Source organism: Caretta caretta, chromosome 12, assembly GCF_965140235.1.
Source record: "Caretta caretta isolate rCarCar2 chromosome 12, rCarCar1.hap1, whole genome shotgun sequence".
Classification (NCBI taxonomy): Eukaryota; Metazoa; Chordata; order Testudines; family Cheloniidae; genus Caretta; species Caretta caretta.
In genome coordinates this window covers 40,047,483-40,070,644 of record NC_134217.1, presented here as the reverse complement: position 1 = coordinate 40,070,644, position 23,162 = coordinate 40,047,483, and the positions used below count along the sequence as shown (strand labels likewise).

At 46.2% G+C, this 23,162-nt stretch overlaps 1 protein-coding gene and 1 long non-coding RNA gene across 3 annotated transcripts in view; both read right to left on the bottom strand.

Annotated features, from left to right (window-relative positions):
- The window catches only part of ACSF3 (acyl-CoA synthetase family member 3), a 108,926-nt gene extending 86,284 nt beyond the window's left edge, over positions 1-22,642 (bottom strand). Inside the window, exons 1-3 of one of the 2 annotated variants that reach the window (XM_048816495.2) lie at positions 22,569-22,642; positions 16,989-17,723; positions 15,158-15,313 (exon numbers count right to left, since the gene is read on the bottom strand). In XM_048816495.2, the coding sequence (XP_048672452.1) occupies positions 15,158-15,313; positions 16,989-17,693 (861 nt within the window). In that variant the 5' untranslated portion in view covers positions 17,694-17,723; positions 22,569-22,642. Of the gene's footprint in view, positions 1-15,157; positions 15,314-16,988; positions 17,724-21,673; positions 21,697-22,568 lie in introns of those variants that run through there. The other variant, XM_048816496.1, reaches the window with a different exon arrangement.
- LOC142068681 (uncharacterized) lies at positions 10,434-15,149 on the bottom strand. The gene is made up of 2 exons (XR_012664614.1): positions 11,590-15,149; positions 10,434-11,456 (listed from the first exon to the last, which is right to left on the bottom strand). It is a non-coding gene; the product is annotated as an uncharacterized LOC142068681 (long non-coding RNA).
- Positions 22,643-23,162: the final 520 nt, after the last annotated feature.

Sequence of the window (23,162 nt, the reverse complement as noted above, 5' to 3'; positions counted from 1 at the left end):
TCCATTAGTGGCTGCACCAGTGCCAAAGACAGAGATAATACAACCTCCCTAACCTTAGTCAAGATTCCCCAGTTTACGCATCCGAGGATCACGTTAGCCCTTTTGGCCACAACATTGTACCGTCTCATGTTCAGCTGACTATCCACCATGACTTCCAAGTCCTGTTCAGAGTCACTGCTTCCTAGAACAAAGTCACCCATCCTGCAAGTATGGCCTAGATTCTTTGTTCCTAGATGTATGACCTTACGTTTAGCATATTGCAGTGGTTCTCAAACTGTGGGTCGGGACCCCAAAGTGGGGTTCCAATCTTATTCTAATGGGGTTGCTAGAGTTGGCATTAGACTTGCTAATGGGGGCTAAAGCTTCAGCTCGAGGGCTTTAGCCTGGCGTGGCAGGGCTCTGGTTTTGGCTTCAGCCCTGGGTGGTGGGGCTCAGATGACAGGCCCCCCCACCTGGGGCTGAAGCCCTTGAGCTTTGGCTTTGGCCTCCTCACCCAGGATGGCGGTTCTTGCCCAGGCTCAGGCTTCGGTCCCCGCTTCTGGGGTCATGTAGTAATTTTTGTTGTCAGAAGGGGGTCGCGATGCAATCAAGTTTGAGAACCCCTGGCGTAGTGAAACACACATAGTTTACTTGCATCCAGCTTATCAAGTGATCTGGAGCACTCTGTATCAGTGACCTGTCCTCTTCATTATTTATCACTCCACAAATCTCTGCATCATCTGCAAATTGTGTTTTCTTCCAGGTCATTGATAAAAAATATGAAATAGCATAGGGTCAAGAACCGATCCCAGCAGACACCACTAGGAACACAGCTGCTCAATTAGGCTTTTCCATTTACAATTACATTTTGAGACCTATCAGTTAGCCAGTTTTTAATGCATTTACTGTGTACCATGTTGATTTTGTATCATTCTAGTTTCTTAATCAAAATATTGTGCAATACCAACTCAAATGCCTTACAGAAGTCTAAGTATATTAGTCACATTACCTTTATCAACCAAACTTGTAATCTCATCATAAAAGATATCAAGTTAATTTGACAGGATCTATTTTCTATAAATGCATCTTGATTGGCATTAATTATAGCATCCTCTTTTAATTCTTTATTAATCAAGCCCCTTATCAGCCATTCCATTATTTTGCCCGGGATTGATGTCAGACTGACAGGTCTATAATTACCTGGGTCATCTGGCTTACCCTTTTAAAATATTGGCACATTACCTTTCTTCCAGTCTTCTGGAACTTCCCCAGAGTTCCAAGACTTAATGAAAAATCAACATTAACAGTTCAGAGGGCTCCTCGGTCAGCTCTTTTAACACTCCTGGATGCAAGTTATCCAGATCTGCTGATTTAAAAGTGTCTAGCTTTAGAAGCTGCTCTTTAGCATTCTCCTGTGTTACTGGAATGTAAAGTATTCCATCATATTATATGACTTCATCATCCAGCTTTTTCCCAAATACAGAATAGAAATATTTATTGAACTGTTCTGCTTTTTCTGCATTATTGACAATTCTACCATTTCCACATATACTTTAAAAATGTCTTACATCCTTAACTCTGCTGTCCATAGATCTTTTCTTGTGTCCTTTTGCTTCCTTTATCCATTTTCTACAATTTCTAGCTTCTGATTTAATTAATTACTATCAACATCCCCTTTCTTCTATTTATTTGTATATATAATTATTTTTATAGCTGCTTTCACTTCTCTACTAAGCCAGGTTGATTTTTAACCACTGTGGCCTTCTTTCTCAGCTGTGGGAGTGTGGCTTTTTGAGCATCTAGTAAAGTGTTCTTAAACAATTCCCAATTATTCACATTTTTCTGTTTCAATTCTCTATCTCAACTGACTTGGCTCAATTGTTCTCAGCTTTGCGAAATGGGCCCTTTTCAATTTTAAATAAGACGTAACCCTCACTGGAAATTAACCTCTGACGACATCACAGGAACATGCACCTCCTGTATATCCTGACATTCCATTGGTTTGAAAAATATTCCATCCAAGACTTCTAATAAGATGCAGCCACAGTCTAACTGGACAGACGGCTCAGTTTGGGAGCCAGCAGAGGAAGCTTTTACTAACTGCATCCCTCCCAAAGAAACATGCAAAAAAAAAAGGACAAAAAGTCTTCCGTCACCCGTCCTAATAATACTTGGAAACTACAAACTGGGTCATATTCAAGGAGCTTGCTATGGCGATGTGTGAATGACTCGAATGGCTCTTGGACTGGCCGAACATCTCCATCTGGGGCCATTTAGAAGTGGTGGAGGAGAGGCATAAATATTTAAATTTGGCTAACTTCCCCCCACACTGCCACTCGTTCCCCTTGCTGAGCATTCCCCAACACGGGAGCAGAACAACCCCATCAATAAATAAAAGGCTGTTGCCAGCTCGGCTTTGGGGACAGCAGGCTCCTTCCCTCCTCTCTGGATTTTGCCCTGTTGTTGATAAATGTATTTCTTAACAGCTCCTGACAATGCGGGCCTCCTCTCCCCTCCCTCCCTTGGTATGCTCAGCTGCAAAGAGGTGCATGCAGTGGGGAACAAAAGTGTGAATTGATTGAAGGGGAACAAGTGATTCTCCTTTATGCTGTCACCCTGGATGCCAATGCTGCTCTGCTGCTTTCCCCTCAGTCCTGCTCTCTGGCTCAATTTCACTACTTTTTCCTTCACTGAACCACCACCCACCCACCCCCAGCTCTCACTTCACTGCCTCAGAACAATCAGGCCTTTAAAAAAATACAAACCATGTTGTTATTGTTAATATAGTAGGACACATTTAACAAAGGCCTCAGCCCCACTGAACTAAAGGGAGCGTCTTCCCATCCCAGAGAGTGCTTGGCAGGATGACAGGTTTCAGAGGAACAGCCGTGTTAGTCTGTATTCGCAAAAAGAAAAGGAGTACTTGTGGCACCTTAGAGACTAACCAATTTATTTGAGCATGAGCTTTCGTGAGCTACAGCTCACTTCATCAGATGCATACCGTGGAAACTGCAGCAGACTTTATATATACACAGAGAATATGAAACAATACCTCCTCCCACCCCACTGTCCTGCTGGTAATAGCTTATCTAAAGTGATCAACAGGTGGGCCATTTCCAGCACAAATCCAGGTTTTCTCACCCTCCACCCCCCCACACAAATTCACTCTCCTGCTGGTGCTAGCCCATCCAAAGTGACAACTCTTTATATAATCAAGTCGGGCTATTTCCTGCATAGATCCAGGTTTTCTCACATCCCCCCGACCCCCATACACACACAAACTCACTCTCCTGCTGGTAATAGCTCATCTAAACTGACCACTCTCCAAGTTTAAATCCAAGTTAAACCAGAGCATGGGGGGGGGGGTAGGAAAAAACAAGAGGAAACAGGCTACCTTGCATAATGACTTAGCCACTCCCAGTCTCTATTTAAGCCTAAATTAATAGTATCCAATTTGCAAATGAATTCCAATTCAGCAGTTTCTCGCTGGAGTCTGGATTTGAAGTTTTTTTGTTTTAAGATAGCGACCTTCATGTCTGTGATTGCGTGACCAGAGAGATTGAAGTGTTCTCCGACTGGTTTATGAATGTTATAATTCTTGACATCTGATTTGTGTCCATTTATTCTTTTACGTAGAGACTGTCCAGTTTGACCAATGTACATGGCAGAGGGGCATTGCTGGCACATGATGGCATATATCACATTGGTGGATGTGCAGGTGAATGAGCCTCTGATAGTGTGGCTGATGTTATTAGGCCCTGTGATGGTGTCCCCTGAATAGATATGTGGGCACAATTGGCAACGGGCTTTGTTGCAAGGATAAGTTCCTGGGTTAGTGGTTCTGTTGTGTGGTATGTGGTTGTTGGTGAGTATTTGCTTCAGGTTGCGGGGCTGTCTGTAGGCAAGGACTGGCCTGTCTCCCAAGACTTGTGAGAGTGTTGGGTCATCCTTTAGGATAGGTTGGAGATCCTTAATAATGCGTTGGAGGGGTTTTAGTTGGGGGCTGAAGGTGACGGCTAGTGGCGTTCTGTTATTTTCTTTGTTAGGCCTGTCCTGTAGTAGGTAACTTCTGGGAACTCTTCTGGCTCTATCAATCTGTTTCTTTACTTCTGCAGGTGGGTATTGTAGTTGTAAGAAAGCTTGACAGAGATCTTGTAGGTGTTTGTCTCTGTCTGAGGGGTTGGAGCAAATGCGGTTGTATCGCAGAGCTTGGCTGTAGACGATGGATCGTGTGGTGTGGTCAGGGTGAAAGCTGGAGGCATGCAGGTAGGAATAGCGGTCAGTAGGTTTCCGGTATAGGGTGGTGTTTATGTGGCCATTGTTTATTAGCACTGTAGTGTCCAGGAAGTGGATCTCTTGTGTGGACTGGACCAGGCTGAGGTTGGTGGTGGGATGGAAATTGTTGAAATCATGGTGGAATTCCTCAAGGGCTTCTTTTCCATGGGTCCACGGTATGCATCTGATGAAGTGAGCATCTTTTCCACGGTATGCATCTGATGAAGTGAGCTGTAGCTCACGAAAGCTCATGCTCAAATAAATTGGTTAGTCTCTAAGGTGCCACAAGTACTCCTTTTCTCTTGGCAGGATGAGTTATAAATGCACAGGTTAGAAATCCACCAGATACAGTAGAACCTAATCTAAAGGGACCTCCTTCCTTCTGCTGTTACAGGAGTCGGGGCAATAGCACCTGAAAAGCATCAGGGGAAAGTGGACTGGGAGGAGACCAAATCCATGGAGCAGATGCAGTGATTCACACCCCGCGTGGGGAAATGCTCCATTCCAACACTACCGAGTCTTGGGCAGAGGCTCCTCTGCAGCTGCTCCACGTCTTTGAGAAGGACAGAAAACTACCAAACTCTACAGATGTGCCCAGGCCAGGGAGTTGCACTGGCAAGTGCGCAAGCCCAGTTCAAGCAATGAGCAGTGAAGAGGGGACGATTGGCTCCCTGGCCTTGGGGAAACGTTGAGAACCAGAAGCGATGGCTACAGTGCTGGGAAGGGCAGCAGGGGCAAGAAAGTGTATTTTCCTTCTTCCGGCAGGCCACAGATGGAAAGGGGAGTGACGGGGTGGGGGCCATGGGAAAGAAGAAACACATGCCTAACTGGGGTGTCACAACCCCATGTCTCCTACTTCCCGGGCTCAGGTAACTGCTGCCACCCCCATGCTTTGCACCTGGATATTTTATATTGTGTCCTCCCCTTCCTCTACTCCCTTATTCCAAGGACCATGTCGCAGGAGTGAGGTGCTCTTTGAAGGTCACTGCAGGAAAATCTAGGTGCCACTGCTCCTCTTCAGACTTGGTTAACAAACTCTTACGGTGTTACTTATGATGAAAGAGCTCAGTTCCTGTTCATCTACAGCAGCCGTCTTTACACTCTCAATCACAGCAAAGGCTTATTATAGATCCCAGGTCCTGCTTCCCTCTCAGAAGCTGCTGGGTCCTATGTCCTCCAAACTTGGTCTTGATGCCCCATTCCCAACCACAGAGATGTCTGGTCTGTAGGATCCACCGCTGCCTACTCAGTCAAAAAAACCAACAACACAACAGTTGAGGAGGATGGATCTGAAAAGCCTCATCACCTGAGGCTATCAATCACTCCTGGGATCTAGAGAGCCTTGTAAGCTGCCCAGCTCTGCTCTCCCAGCATATGGCATCCTCCGACCCCCTCCGGTTTAGAGCAGTGTAATCAATCTCTCCCTCGCCGTTATCCCATATGTCACCGTCACCACATCAATTTTGGGTGGACAGGATATTGACAATCCCTCATTTTATTTTACTTCGCTCACCTGAATGACCTGTTCAAACCCTCCAGACGCAAAGTGGTTCTAAAAACAATGGGGTTTTTGGTACACCTTGCACTGTACATTGGGGCTGTTGGACTTTTGCTTTCCTGTGATCAGCAGACATTAGGGACCTGACTTTCGCTAGTGCTGGACACAGTTAGTGTCCACTGACTCCAGCTGGATTTGTGGATGCTCAGCACTTCTGAATATGAAATAGGTGGTTTTCAAAATTTATTAGACATGATTTAAAGATGAACCAGAAGTGATACTGGTTTCAGAGCCCACCTATAGGCATATTCTCTACCTGTCTATCTGAGGGTTTTCCCTGGGGCCTTTCACTGCTGTTTCCTCCAAGTGTTGCTTTTCCTTTTCAGTTGTTTTTGCCTTCTGATCTGGCTGTTACCCCCACTCCTAAATCATCACAAGAAGATCCTCATTAAGGTCCTCATTAAGCTCCACCACCCTGAAACACCCGATGTATAATCCAAAAAACAACTTTGTGTTTGAATCCAGTCTTAACAGTGATACGGTTCCAACTGTGCAATCAGATTATAGGTGGACGGACGCTGGTTTAGCAGCACTGACCTGGGGCTTCTTGATACAGCTTGCGTCACAAATGCACTGCCTCCTCGTCCTAGCAGGGGGCTCAGAAATTCCCAGTCAACAAGGTACTTTGGCAAGAACTTAACGGGACTGCTCACATGCTTGAAGTTAGGTACGTGCTTAAGTACCCTGCTGACCTGTGCTGTACTGATCAGCCTTTAAGCTTATCAATTCGCCAGGTAAAACACGCATCTCAGCCCAAGAACTTTCAGAAACCGTGCTGAGTGCAGCTAGACTCCGTTTAAGAAGGGCTAATTCTCTGCTACCCACCTTTGCACGGGAAGTCTGTCTGTTCGCCAATGGAATGTTAGAAGATTTTGCCAAAGGGAAAGTGATAATAGGGAGAAGAAAAGGAGTACTTGTGGCACCTTAGAGACTAACCAATTTATTTGAGCATAAGCTTTCGTGAGCTACAGCTCACTTCATCGGATGCATCCGATGAAGTGAGCTGTAGCTCACGAAAGCTTATGCTCAAATAAATTGGTTAGTCTCTAAGGTGCCACAAGTACTCCTTTTCTTTTTGCGAATACAGACTAACACGGCTGCTACTCTGAAACCTGTCAATAGGGAGAAAGAAAGTTATAAAACAGAACCACCAACTGGATGCAAAATAACCCTAATGTGATGGGAAATGTGCAAGATTTGCCTTAGTAGTTCCTACGACAGACAGGAGATGTGATGATGGAGGGGGATTGGCTGAGTGACACACAACAAGCAGCTCCTTTCAATCCACAAAGCCTGCATTTTTGCATGGCAACTTCCCAAACTGCACCCAGTTTGGCTGTCTATGCAAGACAGCCTGGAGGGAGAGACGTGGCCACACACATCGCAGAGACGCACTAACCTCTTTTCCCTTCCAGAGGCCTCACTTTCAGTGGAAGGAGGAGCACAGTACTGAATACAAATCCAGAAGAAGCCAAAGACACTGAAACAATCGATATTTAAACAACTGGCAACACAGAAGAAGAGGTGAGGTGGGAGAAGAACCAGGGTCCACCATGCTTAGATTGCACACAACAACCTTTATCATGAGTTACACATTCCAAAAGCAGGAGAAGAGACAGAAAATGAAAGGAAGTTTGGAAAAAGCAGTGAACATCCCCAGGCTGGGACTGGAGGGCAGAGGAACAACAAACAATTTGGAGAAGTTTCCCATAGACTAGGAAGACTACAACAGTCTCTCTCACACACACATGGATGCACACACACCATCTTGCAGCATGACAATGAGCCTGCTTGGCTTGTTTAAAACAAATAAAATCAAATCGGGGTCATGTTTCCTTTTGTAAGTGATTGTGAAAGATTCTGATCTCAGATCCATGGTGCAGGGCCGGAATCCCTCCTGCTTGCCTGTGAATTTCTGGATCCGGTATTCGACAGACAGTGTTTTCCTTTTACTTGAAACAGCTATTGTTTTTCTTAAAGGAAATATTTATGTAATGTCCTAGTGGAAAATTATATTAAGATGCCTTCAATCTGAAAAGGAATAAGAACACCATAATGGATTTTCCAGTCCAAAGCCAATCAGGTAATAGACAACCTGGGCTGCTGTAGCTATTTACAATTCAGTGGGCCCTCTTTTCTAAACCAGTCACAAATTATTGGATCATTTAAGTTGTTATTGAATTTTTAAAAAATGCTTTTCATAAGTAACAATATCCCTAATGCAGGTTAAATCATCCCTTTCCTTCCCTTTTGATCTCTGAGACTGTTTTATGTTTTCGTATTGATTATAAAGTGCTGGTTATGCCCAAATTTTCATAGGTTCTGTAACAGCTACGGATCTGATTCAGATTGAGTGCCTCACTGCCAAACTAGATCTCTGGGGAGGGACACCAGCATCAACTGCAATAGAAGCAGGGTCCCTAGACATGCAGAAATTCCAGCACCGGGAAGGAGCACTAAACAGAACACAGGGCCACACATGCATAGTGGTGACACAGTTTCTTTCTGAGCGGAAGTAACACGCATATTACAGAGGAGTGCAGAGAACAGCGAGGGGGGCTTTGCTGTCTCCTCACGGCTGAACCTCTGATGGGTAGCACAACTCAGGCCATTTACAGGAATATATAGAAAGAGAAACATTCCTTTCTTCAAAAGGATATCGAGCCCTTGGTGGCTTTGTTTCATGTTTGTTATAACCCCAAACTGTTTGCGCTCTGCATGACTCTGGTTGTAATCATTTATTCATCAGTGCAGACTAACGGCCCCCTCTGCATTTCAGTCTGAAGCTTTTAAACCCTCGCCATGCTGCAGGCATACTGAAAGGGGCAAGTGCTTTCCCTGGGACCCAGCAATATAACTAAATATGACAGGCTCTGGTTCAATTTTTTTTATTTCCCCCACACACACATCAAAAGGCATTACTCTGTAACAGATGCTGAGGACAGACAGCAGATCTGTGGGGAAGTGAAGAACAAATATAACTGTGTAAAGCCAATGTTTGCAAGAACTGATCAAGCATAATCCATCCAGCAGTGACCTGTCCCTTACCAGGCCCAGACTTCCCTTTGAGCCTGAAATAAAATTTCTAAAGCCACTGGTGAATGGATGAAAAGACAATCACCTTTCTCCAACCAAAACAGAATGGGAACACATTCCCAGCAAGCGAATAGTGCCTTTCTAATGGTTGTATTCCTTGGAGCTCATGAATTTGTATGCTAGCATTTGCTTTTATTTTAAAAATATAAGGATTAATCTGATGTTCGTGAAGTGAGGGGCCTATGGGAGTGGCTGGAACGCGATACTACACAGAGAGCTGCAGAGGTTGCTTCTTGTTCTGCACACTACCCTGCCAATGCATCTCAGTGCTGCCTCTCCCGCTGCTCAGCCTCCCGGGTAGAGACTACCAGCCACGCCCAGCTGTGCGGGGGCTTTGTGACACAGACATTTCCTTTAGCTGCGACTAACTGAGATCAGACCCTCAGGCTCCAGAGGTGAAAGGCTGGTGCATTGAGGCCACTTGCCACCTAAACATAAGGGCCTAAATTCTCAAAAGAGACTAATGATTTGGGGTGCCCAACATAAGACACCCTCAAGGGACCTGATTTTCAGATGACAGGATCTCAGCACTTTCTGATAATCAGCCTTCTTTAAGGTGTCTCAAGTTGGACACCCAAAAACTCAGCCACCCCAAATGACTAGTCGCTTCTGAAAACGTAGGCCAAGAAATCTACGTATCAGCGTATTTGTTAACAAAGGACCTCAGAGTACAGGCTGCATTACAAGGGGCTTTGCTGACGGCAAGAGTGGGCCTTGCATTTAATCATGCAGCCAACCCGGATACACCCTCCAGGGGACGAGGGCATGCACTGTTCATATTTTTATACACTTCTACAGAACTGCTCAACATTAGATTGTTTTTCCATGAGACATTCAGACAAAAAACCTGCAAAGCAAAGACAACAGACTCTCTTGCACAAGGCTAGAAGGCAATGATACCTGCACCCTGGCGGGCAGCTGCAGCAAAGGGGTCCAATGATAGAGACATGGAACTTGCTTCTCAGACCTAACAGTGGCCCCTGTAGTTCAAGACTGAGGCATATTGGCGAGAGTAGCATGAGAAGCTTGGGCTGTCATTGTCTACACAGGATCTTTCCTTTGGATAGAGTGAGGACTTCATTCTCCAGGGCTATCAATCTGGAAGTTACCTTGTGCTAAATTCACTTACAAAACAAAACGGATGAAAGGTCAGAGCGACACTTGCTCTCAGTACTTTCTGGAGAGGGAATCCTACAAGCCTTTCACTATCTCCCTCCCTTGTACTCTCCCAATTTCAGGCCAAACTTCCATGTGGCTGAGGAAGTTTCTATGGCTCGCTGTAGATCACGTAACACTGTTCCCAAGAAAAACAGAAAGGTCACTCCAGTGCAATAAGACACACACCCCATGCGTGGAATGTGCTACTTCTATTACATATCTAGCCCCACTGGCCCAAGAGGCAGTAGAGTGTGTGTCTTGAGCCCAGTTCCCTCCACGGGGGCATGTTACGTTCCCAAAGGAGCACACACCAAGGTACTTAAAATGCCACTTGAAAGGAGCAGAAAGCAATGGTGGGAATTAAGGGTCCATTTATAAACCCTTTATTAACAAATGATTAATAGATGCAGCTATATTCTTTAATAACTTACAATAAAAGGATGCTACAATAAGCTTAACCAAGACATTCTTAACAGATGGTGCTATAAAGTGAATTATAACAGGTATAGTAGCTAGAGCAGAGTAACATACGTCTTCGTTTAATAAAGAGAATCTGATTTTATGAAGCAACTTTCATGCTTGAGGCATCTCAGTACACTTTAATGAGTCCTTTTGTGAGCTTCACAATAGCTCACATGCAGCCTCGGACATCAGATGCTGGTAGAGAGGGAATGCTGGCCAGGACACTGGGGTCGTTCCAGAACCTTGATCTTTAACCTCCTCCTGGGCAGTTGCCAGAACCAGGCAGAAGGGTCTGAAAAACAACTCCTAACACCACACTACACAGGATGCAAACCAAGCCTTTATCTGAGACGTGAACCATCTTTTAGCTAAGAGGAAATAATGCACCAACTAAACCAGACTGGCACCTGTATCTCAGATTATAAGGCACGCCACAAATTATGTAATTTAATGAACACTGAAATAATAAAGTATTTATTTTGTATAATGAAGTGTTAGTCATTAGAAACCAAAGGCACATTGGGCATGCTGCTGTGGTTTCTCTTGAACCCATGCCAATATCACTCAAGGCTAAATATGTCTGCTGCAGATTTAGAGTATGCTCCTAGCCTTGTTTTGATCAGTATGTCAAGTGTTTTAGCTGCCATTTGGGTTTCTTTACATCACACTGTAATTGACTGTTTTCTCAAGGTGCAGTGAAGAAAAAAAAAGCAGCAAAACTCAGACTCCTTCTGCGAAATCCTCCACTGAAACTGTGCTTCTTTTCTGAAAGCTGATTTTGGTAGCAAAGGGCATTTTGTAAACAGCTGGTGAAAATCGACTGGAACTGAAAAGAAGCTTGCATTAAACTCCACAAGAAAGCCTACTTTACCCTCGTGTGCTTTCTCTGTAGTGTCGATCAAACCACTTTCAGCTCCCAGGGGAGGCCCTTGGAAAAATAAAGGGAATGAAAACAATAAAAAAGGCAAATGATGTCTTTCAGAGGCCCGACCGCACCTGAGAGCTCTTGGAATGGAGCTGGCTCACTGCTCCTGCATCACTTTCCATGCAGACTGCCCCACCTGAGCTCAGCCCTCTGGGTCAAAGTGAAGGATCCCCTCCAGCGCAGTCCTCGCTTGCCCTTGGTTGTCAATTCTCACTGAGCAATCTGATTGGGGAATGCAGGACTGAGCATCCCCCTCCTCCCAGCAGAGCCCATTCTTCAGCATCAACTCATTGATTTGCAGATGTCCGGAGAGCAGCTCAGAGAAATACAAGAGTACAAGGGACAATCAATCATGAGATGCCACAGGATGGGGAGAAATGCACATGGGGCTTTGGATTGGCTTTGCTTCAGGACTATCAGTGTGCTCTTCACCCTGACCCCGCCTGCAATTAGCTGCCTCAGTGTATCACCAAAGCTAGCAAAGCACCAAGGCCTTGCCTTCTGCAATAGGTCAGGACAGTATTTGGAAGCTGTCAAGCACTGCAAATGCTAAATATTCTTAGTCTGTGTGTTCTGTTGAGGTGAGGGTTTCAAAGAAGGTTCTTCCCAAAGACTTTAAGGACTGGAGCGGGGAAGCTAAGGATGCAGTGATTTTAAATATCAAGGGAAGAACAGTACTCAGACTGGACCCCAAGAACATAAGAACGGCCACACTGGGTCAGACCATCTAGCCCAGTATCCTGTCTTCCGACAGTGACCAATGCCAGTTGCCCCAGAGGGAATGAACAGAACAGGTAATCATCAAGCGATGCATCCCGTTGTCCAGTCCCAGCTTCTGGCAAACAGAGGTTACGGACACCATCCCTGCCCAACCTGGCTAATAGCCATTGATGGACCTATCCTCCATGAACTTATCTAGTTCTTTTGTGAACCCTGTTATAGTCTTGGCCTTCACAGCATCCTCTGGCAATGAGTTCCACAGGTTGACTGTGCGTTGTGTGAAGAAATACTTCCTTTGGTTTGTTTTAAACCTGCTGCCATACCCCAAAGAGGACCTGTATCCATCTGAAACGCTTTATGCACATACACTATATATTTAAATTGAAATATTAATGCTGGGCAGAGCCAGTGGCCAGCTACTGCTGGGTATTATCCTGACTGCTTGCTCACTGCAGGAGCTGTGGGGGCAGCATGCTTAGCCCTCAGGGAAGGAATTTTCTTATGCCATTCACCAGATTAGGACAGGCTTTGATGGAGGTTTCCTTCCATTCCTCCACATCTGGAAGGATGGTGACTGCTGTGGGGGACTCAAGGTGGAAAGTGTAAAATGAAGTCAGCATGGGCTGTAGAGAACTCCCTGGGAGAGTGAAAGGAGTCAGACACGTCTGTGTTCGACAAGTGAACAGGACAACGATTTCTTGCATTTGCTCATATCTCTCTATATATCCCACGTAGCCTTATTAGACCTGAAGCATACAGAGAGAGCACAGTATAATTTTAAAAGCCTCTGACCATGGCTGCTCATTAGTAATATGTGTGTCCTGGTCTTACCCTGGGGTGGCTGCAGGACTGATTATCAATTTATGCTTCTATAAGAAGTAATCTCAGAAAATGCACACATCCGTTCCCACTTAAAGCCGGCATCTGCACCTGAAAGCCCAATTATTCACTGAACACTGAGCCTTCTGGCCACAAAGGAACCGGTGCCAAATTCCAATCTCAGCTACAGTGGTATTAACGCTGAGTAACTCCACTGACCAAAGCAGAATTAGGCCTTGAGGCACCAGCGCCTTGAAGTGCATAACTTTAATCTGCTGCTCTGCATAGCTCTGCAAGGAGATGGGGACTGCATGGCAAAAAATCCCCCTCTCCCCCGCCTGCCATGAAATAAGAGGGGAAGCGTTCGGCACTGTTGTTTATTGTACTTTATTCCCTTCTATATTTTATTTGCTTGTTGAATTCCCACATCACTTTCCAGAAGAGCTTGAACTGATGAGTTATAAGGTGTATTGCAATGACAACCTAAGCTATCCTGAACTCCTCCCCTCACATGCTCTTTGGCATTACATGGGGGGTGGGGGGGGGGAGCGGGTTAGGCATAGCCAGGCATTTCTCAAGTTGTATTTATTTGATCTTGCATGGTGCATTTCCAACAAGCAGCTGGGCCCAAATCTCTGAGCAGCAAGGGCTCAGAGTAGCAGGAAGTGAGCAACAAGCGAAGGAACCTGGGATTGAGGTTAGAAGATTTCCAAGATTTTCCATTTTATAGTGCCACCTTAATGTCCATCCTGTTTCAGCTTATCTTAAGGAAATGATTCCCCTAGCTCTGAGAATACAGGAGCCCCGACACCTGCAGCACACCTGGAACGTGAATGCCACATGCATGACAAAGGATGGCCATTTTAGAGTCCAGTGCTCCAGCTTCCTTTATCTTCTCTTCACCTATTTCTGTCAGACTCACTTAGATCACACGTTCTTATCAGACTGCTGCCTTCTCACCAGTCTACCGGATGGGGCTGTCTCCAGGGAAGAGGAACATAAACATATGTCTCTCCTCAAATCACATTTGGTCTCAATGCTTGGCACATTGTTCACAAAGTGATATTTACACACTTTGGGTAGAAGACAAACCCATCTCCCTACCTTAGGGTCTTCTACAGGACCCATCACCACAGTAGTTAGGTTGTTAAATGAATTAAAGGATGGACCAGAGTGATCTCCCAAATTCTTCTTCAGGACCAGCCTTAGGGACTCTACAAACAAGCAGCACCATCACAACGGTGGCAAAGGCAATCCCAGGTGGAAACAGATTAAATGTGTTCTTCTCCATTAACAGACACACACTCTGCTACAACCACTTTTTTCCCCTTTAAAACCGCGGGCATTGCCAAGGTACCACAGCAGAGCAAAGCACCAGGCCCAGGGCTTCCTGCATCTGCAGGAAAACAACATTCTAACAGCATCTCTGCTCGTAATCTGATGAGGACAGTCTGCTTACCACCACCTTTCCTAAGGGACTCTGAAAAGTTTCAATTTTGCTAACTCTTTCCCATTGTGGCCTAGAGTAGGAACCTGCTATCCAGTCTAATCTTGATGAATTTACTAATGTTTCTAAAGAGCTTGGAGGATGAAAAGCAGAGCTTGCATATAAATATCAAGTATCATTGTATTAGTCTCACCTGGGGCACCAGAAACTCTAACACCAGCAACATACCACACAAGACATTGAGTGTGAGTGTATTTAACACAGAAAAGGGCTACTGCGAGCTACTGAATATGGAAATACAAAGCAAACGTTAAGTGTTTGAGGCAATGCATTGCTAAGGTACAGTATGTGACAAAACAAGAGAGTAAATTATGTTTTCATCTTTCCTGATCCTAAATTAACTCTGTTATTATTCTGTGTGTAGTGCCCTGGTTTGACAGCATGTACCTCCTAGCGTTACCAAGGAGCATAGTGTAATATTATGGATTATTAGCAGTTTAATAATCAAACAAGTTAAAACCACCCAGAGAAGCTGCTTTGCCCCAGATTGAATATTCAGTTCAAAGTCTTTTTAACAAGACAATTCATGACCTGGACGCAACCAAAAGCTAAATAGGCTAGAACTGTTTAAGACCCTGTCTCCAAACTTACTCTAATTAGAATGCATGGGGTTTTGCTGATGAATTTCAAAGCCAACACACATTCCCTCCAGGCTTACCTTCTGAGGGCTGAACTCAGGTAGCATGATGCACGTAGCTCCCACCCAAAGAGGGCACAGCAGCTTATTGATCACTCCGTGGACATGGTGTAAAGGCAGCACATGCAAGATAACATCTTCCTTTGTCCACTCCCATTTGTCAACCAGCCCTGTTACCTTGGGGAAAAAATATACAATCCAGCATTAGGACACGGTGAGCCACCAGCACAGACACAGAACAGAGCTCTAACCACAGAGAAAACATGGTTAATTCAGGAGCCCCAGCTCAAACCCTAGCTCTACTGTTTAAGCTGGTAGCAGCATGTCCCTCCCTGGGCTAGTTTCCGGGCCCTGAATGTGAACATAAATTCAGGGGATTAATGGGAAAAAATAGGTGTCCGAATGAAAGTGTCACCAGTAAAAAACAGACAAGAACCTGCACGGTGGAAGACCTATAGCCCCTTTGATCAATGCTAGGAAAGTGGGGTCTCTTCTTTGAGACCAACATGAGAAAAGCATCTATCATAAAAATAGAACTGAATGGGAACATTCTGTGCATCTATAGAATACATATGTATATAAATACAGGCACCTATAACTCTATCTATGTTGCCAAAAAATTAGAAATTAATAGCTGCTGTTTAGGTATTGTTAACCTCCTGTTGCACAACCAGAGTCAGCAGAAACAATAGTTATCTAAGAAACTTTGCTGACACCATTGATAATGCTGCTGACAAAAAGAAGCTAACCAGTGCTGGCTTATTAGAATCCATGAGAAATAGAAATTGGGGGCAGGAAGTCAATGGTTCATAAATAGAAAGGAAAATAAACCCAATACTGGGAAAATATTAATTTTAAGCTTCCAAAAGAAAAAATTATTCGAAAGCACTCGAGTTTGAGCCCTTTTAGGCAGGACAATGCCTTTCAGAGCCTAACCTTTGCAGTCAAAGAGGTGATTTCCAGCTTGTCTAAAAAGAAAAGGTATTTGAACAGTGCTTAAATAAATTTGTTAGTCTCCAAGGTGCCACAAGTACTCCTTTTCTTTTTGGAATCTGGTAGTGTCATTCACAATTCCATTCCCCCTTCCTGTAGTGGGGAGGGCAGATTTTATCCAGCCGCTACAACCCTGGTGTTTTGCACCAAACTGCCAGACACAGCCACTGTTCAGTCTGCTTTCCAAATGATCTGAACGCTTGTGAGGAAAGAGTCTTTCCTCAATACAGTCAAGCCCTTGTTCTCTCTGTCTAGGTTCTTATACTGCCCCTCTCACCACAGTATCAGAGTATCTAGAACCATTTTAGTCCGATACCACATCTTTGAGATGCAGTGTATTTATTCCCCTTAATGGTGTGATTTTATCAGCTGCAGGCAGCGACACTGAACTGGCAAGGCAATCAGAACACTCCTTTAGACTTCTAACTCTTTTTGGCTCAGATAGCTAATGGATTTTTTGCCTTGGGGATATATAGCTAAATAATGCACAGACTTTACATAATAGTGACGTGCTGGATCAAATTATACTTCAGTGAGGGGCATGGATACATTTAAGTCATCTTGCAGAAAAGCAACTAGTAAAACAGGCAACTTATAGAGTCACTACCACCCCTGCAGGAAAGCACCCGCCCACCCACGAGAGCCTAAGCCACAGTGCATACATACCCGTAAAGATTTTCAAATATGACTAATCGTTTTGGGTGTCAACCTGAGACACTTTAGGGGGGCCTGGATTTTCAGAGTGCAGTTGCTCAAGCTGCACACCCAGCAGGAAGCACCCCAAATCACTAGTCACTTTTGAACAAAACTGACCTCCAATAACGTGCCATTAGTATACCATGAGGGAAGTATCACTCACCACAGCTTGCACATTCTGATGGGTACTAAGGACGCCTTTTGGTCTTCCTGTAGTCCCACTGGTGTAGATTATCATGGCTCCTCTATCTTTCCACTCAGGACAGTCAGTTGCCAAGGGGAATGCTTCCACAGCCCGATCGCTTGCACAGCCATTGCTACCAGAGTTAATGAGTGGCAGAACAGGTAATCCCAGTTTCTCAGCACTAGGGGTTATGTCCCTCACATATTCTTCCGTGGCAATGACTAGACTACTCTGGGAGTCTTGGATGAAATACTCCAGTTCCTGCACTGGGTGTTTCCTGTACAGAGGAACAGCTATGCCTCCACTCATCCAGGAAGCCCACTGGGCAATCACGTATGAGGCATCATTAGGGCATAAAAACGAGATCCGCTCTTCCTTTAGGTCTCCACTGGAACACCCGAGCACTTCACAGAGTTGCTGAGACAAGTGGACACTCTGAGTGTAAAGGTCCCTGTATGTGTGCTCTCCATTTTGATCAATGATGGCAATTTTATCACCAAAAGCCAAAGCTCTGGTGAAGACGGGGGTAACCCTAGCACTGAATGATGTTCTTGTGGTATGCAAGCCTTTTTTGAAATGTCCAACATTCCTCCATCTACAGGCAGGCCACCTCCAGCCGTGTACTCCGTGAACAAGACATCGCATGGGTAAATTCACATGGCAAAATATCCAGGAGCCCAACATTCTGCCAGCATTACTTGATCAGACTCGATGCTGCAGAGAGAAATTATGTGAACCAATGAGCAGGGAGTGGGAATATCCAGGAATTTACACAAAATATTCACACAAAGGAAAAGGGGGTAGCTTTCATTCTAAGCCTGTTTAGGTGCTAGGCCCCACCTACACACGCAGGAAGACAGCCCGAAGCACTCACAGTGGAATCTCTAAATCACAATATAACTTAATACAAAAATGTACATTAAAAAAGCATTTATTTTTAACAAGTGAGTTTAGCACAGTAATTAATGCTTACTGATGCCGTCCTGTAGCAACTCAACACTTCCAATGACTGAAGAAAATAAGCAAAGGAGGCCTGTCCCCCCTTCTGATCTGATTGATCATCACAGGTACTGTATAAGGCACAAGGTTCTGACCTACATGACACAACATTAACAGAATGGGCACAACAGCCAGAGTAGGCAGAAACAGCATAGAGTGCAGCCACCATACGTTACAGCCAAGCAGCTGGTTTTCCAAATGAAAACAAGCAAGCAAGCAAATACCCACCACTATTGACTTGTGGGATTTGTTACAGCATTTCTGAATAAAGCTTGGACAGCAGGAAACTAACAGCATTGACTAGAGCCAGGCAACGTGGCAGCATGAGCTCGGCTGGCTGCCCCCCCAACCACCAGCTCTACCAGTGCAGCGCTATCCTGACCGGGCGCGCACCCTACCACTGAACCCCACCTACTACCTCTCCTACACAGTGTGTGTGAACCATGTTAAATTGTATCAAGGCTCAGAAACGTAGAAAAACATCCACGAGGGAACTGGGATGAAGCAACAGTCCCCACCGTTACGGGGGAAGATTATGGGCTCGCATAAGAGTTACACATTCTGCTCAGGTTGCACGATGACATTAAAGTCCACTCTCTCGTGGGAGAAGTTCAGAAAAAGACTCTCTTGTTTTTACAGCGATGGAGACAAATGTTAGGAATGTCTAAATGCTATTCATCAGCCACTTCTTTTTTAAAGCAATATGTTTGTGCTACCGTAGTGGCTGCAGCTTGTTGTTCCTCCAGTGGCAGGGCAGAGTGACACTACACTGGTAGCATCAGGAAGAAACTGCTACAGAAGGGTGCAGGAGAAACTGAGCTAGAGCTGTGAGTAAGAGGGTCTCCAGGGCACTGCTAACACTGGAACGGTGGTTGTGAGCTGGACCATAAGGCCCAGTAGGAAGAAAGGGAAGACTCTGATTGGTTGACGCTGTCCTGAGCCACACACTGATTGTCACAGACACCCAGCCAAGGAGAGGAAGAAAAATAAGGAAAGGGCTATGGCAAAGGGCAGGAGAGAAAGGACTTTATGTTGCTTCTTATGTAACAGTGACTATTAAAGTTTAACTCAACAAGTGAAGCATCCTTAAAGTGAAACTAAAACAAGCCATCTTCTGTCCAACTGAATCTAAACTTTCATTTCACAAAAAGGAAAAGATGTAGGAGTGCTGCATTCAAGGACGGGGTCACTGGCCATTTGACTTCATAGGGCTCCGAAACCATCACACAGCCCCCTGTAGCGTGAAGTAGCAGAAACAACAAATAACCAGAGAATTTGTTTGGCAACTTTGGATCAATGGAAAATCCAAATGCCGTGCAGCTCAGCTGTGCTTGGCACCAGCTCAGATGCCCATTGCTAACACCTACCATCAATGATGGATTTTTATTTAGTTTTTGCATAGACGCAGCCGTGAGCTTTCCTGTCTCTCTCATCCACACCAATGAAATTTCCCAAATCAGAAACTTCTTTGCGGAACAACCTCAATTTCTACTTCCGCAATGAAGCCCGTGACTTAGTGCAGAGATATCTGGAAGTGGGCTGTACACTACGAGGTGTGGTCACTGCACGCACATGACACACACCAATGACACGGAAAAAACGAAACAGGCAACACCAGCACAACATCTTTCCATTTCTCACGTTCCTCTTTACAGAGGAATTTAAAGAAAGAAAAAAAGGCAACATAAACTGTTAGCAAAACCAGAATCACCTCTTTCTAACTAGTAGCCCCAAGGCCAGATTGCTGGTGAGAGCACATACGGAATGTTAACAGGGGTGTTAATTGGGACTGACTGCATTTCCATGGTGTCACTGAAGAGCAGAGAGTTCCAAGCCAGTATCATTAACGACACTTGGCTTAGTTGGTTTCCCGTGTAAAGCTCAAAGAGCCAGGTGTAGCCACCACTTCAAAACTGCAGCTTCAGAGACTTACATTATCCTCTTTTCACCACAGTGCCAGCGCAGATTTAATGGAACAATAAGCAGCAGCAGCTTTCACTGGTCCTGTGCATTTATGGACTTCACAGAACTTGTGTCAACTGTGTATAGTATTACAGAAGTGCTGGACAGTGCTAGTTGGGCAAGGGCTGGGGCAGATTCCTTTCTTTTACCAGTTTTTCAGAGCGCTACATCAGAAACCGGAATCAAATTTGACTAAGAATGCACAGCTGTGCAAGACCTGCTGCTGTGGGATGGGAACTGCAGGAGCAAGACAGCAAGTCAATGCACTAGCTTCTGTCTTTGGAGAAAGGTTCAAACCCTACCCTACTATGGCTAAGGTAACAAGTGAAAGTACATGTGGTGGTTTCACCCCAGCTCTTGACATCACAAAGCCTTGCAATGAGTGGCAGAAAAGACAGTGGTAATTATGGGCAACTGTGGGATCCAAATTCTATACACGATAATGCACCACCACAATTGAAGGTGGGGAGGGGAATACAACCCCAAACCAGCTAGGACTGGCCAGAGAAGCAGGAACTATGGGATTAACAAACTGATACATAAGGAGTTAACATTCTCCCTTCACCCTAGACAGTGTTTCCATCCCCCAGCTCCCCACTCCAATGCTTTACTCAGCCAGAAATTATAGGTCTAAAGGTAGGAAAACAGGAGCCAGCCTCACAGCTCTCAAATTAGGAGTAAAAAGCAAACAAAGGTGATCTCAGAATGCTAATGGAGCCACAGTACAATGCAAAGTAACTGGGTAACTGTCACAGATTTATCAATGTCAGTTCATTTTCCAAGACACTAATAACCATGTATTGTTCACACATGACCACTAACAATACGTAGACTAGATGGTGGTATAAATCCTTTTAGGAAACCCAGCTGGGATTTAAAGTAGAAACCTGTCACTTATTCCAGATGATGCTACGGTTCAGTCTTTCAGGAGGAAAACAACATACCGGTTAAAATGAAATTAAGCATAAGCATAAAGTAACTGATGGATTATTTCCTTGCAAGCCACAGCTTCTCTACAGACGCCCTCACATTATTTACAGTCTTACCCGTATTCTTCCACCTGCACAACACGCCCCATCATCACGCTTCTCTTTCCTATGCTGAAGCACAGCAGTTGCTGAAGGAGCAAAAAAGGGACTGGGCTCAGCAGCTCTACGCTGTAAACCCGCAATACCGTCAGTTTACGAGTCAAATTTATAGAGAAAACACTGCCCGTTGCTTTAGGCGTTTGAAACTAGACCACACAAAACACCAGAAGACATCTTCCAGGATGCAGCCCTGCTCTGATCTTTGTGAATGAATGAGGTGACAAAGTAACATAGGTCAGCTGCATCTCTAGCACCTATGACTCTGCTGGAGACTGGACACAAAGGCTCACTCAGTGACCTCAGTCACTCCTAGGCCCTGAGCCATCTCTCAAACATCTCTAGTAAGAGTGGTCCAGCTACACCCTAGGAAGAAAGCTCATGCCAGTGCACAAATTCCCTCACTGCTAAGAAATTTATCTCTTGCTTAAACTTTTCCTAAATCATTCCTTGCTATTCCATCTCTAACTCATCTCCTCTTTCAAATGTGTCTCTACAAATCCCCATTATCTAATCTCACCTTGGTCACAGTATAAATACAAATGTAATTATAAAAACACACTAGATGACTTGAGGAACACACTTTTTGCTGAGCTAGTCAAAGGGTCTGATCCTGACCTCAGACACGTGGTTATCACTGCATCTCTTCCAAGATCAGCTCTTGCCACTGTAACTAATCTTGCAAAAGGAGGAGTGTGCTCCATCGTCCCAGAGCATGATCAAACCAGAAGCACAAGCTGGCCACCAGATAACTTTCTGCCGTTGTCTCCTCTGCATCAGCCTGCGTGCTGCTCTGAAGTGTGTGAAAAAAACGCTTCCCTCAAACTAACAGAAACTCACATCTGTTGTCTGCAGAAAGACCAGATGCTTTCAAACTTCCCAAACAGCTCTATGTCAGCACTTCCACCCAGAAATTTAGACAACTCAACAAATCCCAGGGGGCTCCTGTTAAATGTGGATCAGGAAAAGGAGGGAGAATTTCCCCCAGACAGAGGAGAAGGAAGATGTGGGGATGCACACTGCGACTGGAGGAAGTGGTTTCAGGGTGGTGGGATTTATTTAAAGAGGTGTGGAAAAACTTCAAAACAGTTTGTATTTTCAGTGTTACTGTTTGTTGCCATATTTTATTGGCATGGAAGCCAGGCCCCCCCCCCGAGGCTGGCGTATCCCCCTCCAGGCAAGCACAGAGCACAGGCACTGCGCCGATCCGCCCCCCGCCCCCCCGGGCACAGACAGCACGAACCGCCCCCCCCCGACCCCCGGACACCCCCCCCAGCGGGACTTGCACAACTGCTGGCGCAGGACACGGGCCGCCCCCCCGGGCGCGCAGGCACCGGGGGGGGGCAGCGCCGGGGCAGGTGCCCCCCGAGAGGGGGGAGGCCGGGGCGCCCCGAGAGGGCGGAGGACAAGGACAGGGGGCGCTCGGGAAGCGCACCCTGGGGAGATGGGGGCGGGGCAGGAGCCGCCAGGGGCGAGGGGGGGCGGCCTCCCCTCCCCCCCGGCCGGGCCTCACCTGCCGGGCCGCGTCCGGAGGGGGGCGGCGCCCGGGGCCGGGGCCGGGGCCGGGGCCGGGTCCGTCCGGGAAGTGGGTCCCCGCGGAAACCAGGGGCCGCCGCCGGCGGTTCCGGGGCCGGGTAGAACCAGCGCAGCTGAGCGGGGCCCGCGGGGGGGTCGCGACTCCCCCCCCCGCCTTGGCCCAGCTCAGGGTGAGCCCCAGGCCCGTGGCATCGGGTGACACCCCCTCCCGCGCCGGTGACGTCACTGTTCGGTGACGTCACTGCTGTGACATCACAGCCCTTGGAGCGCTGGGGCTGGCGTCACCTCGCAGCCCTGCCACGGGGGACCGGATGCCCCGATTTTATCGGGACAGCCCCGATGCCTGGGGCTTTGGCTGACAGAGGCGCCTATGACCCACCACGCCCCCCGTCCTCCTCCTTCACACTCACGCTCTGGTCGCCCAGCCTCGTCACAATGAGCTTCCGCAACCTGCAGCTGGCCTGAACCCCTCCGGGCCCTTCCAGGGCAAGGCCCTGTCTGGGGCAGGCATTTCTCCGGCCAGCGATGCCCCTCAAGGAGCCTTCCCCCACCCCGGAGACTCGTGTGCTGC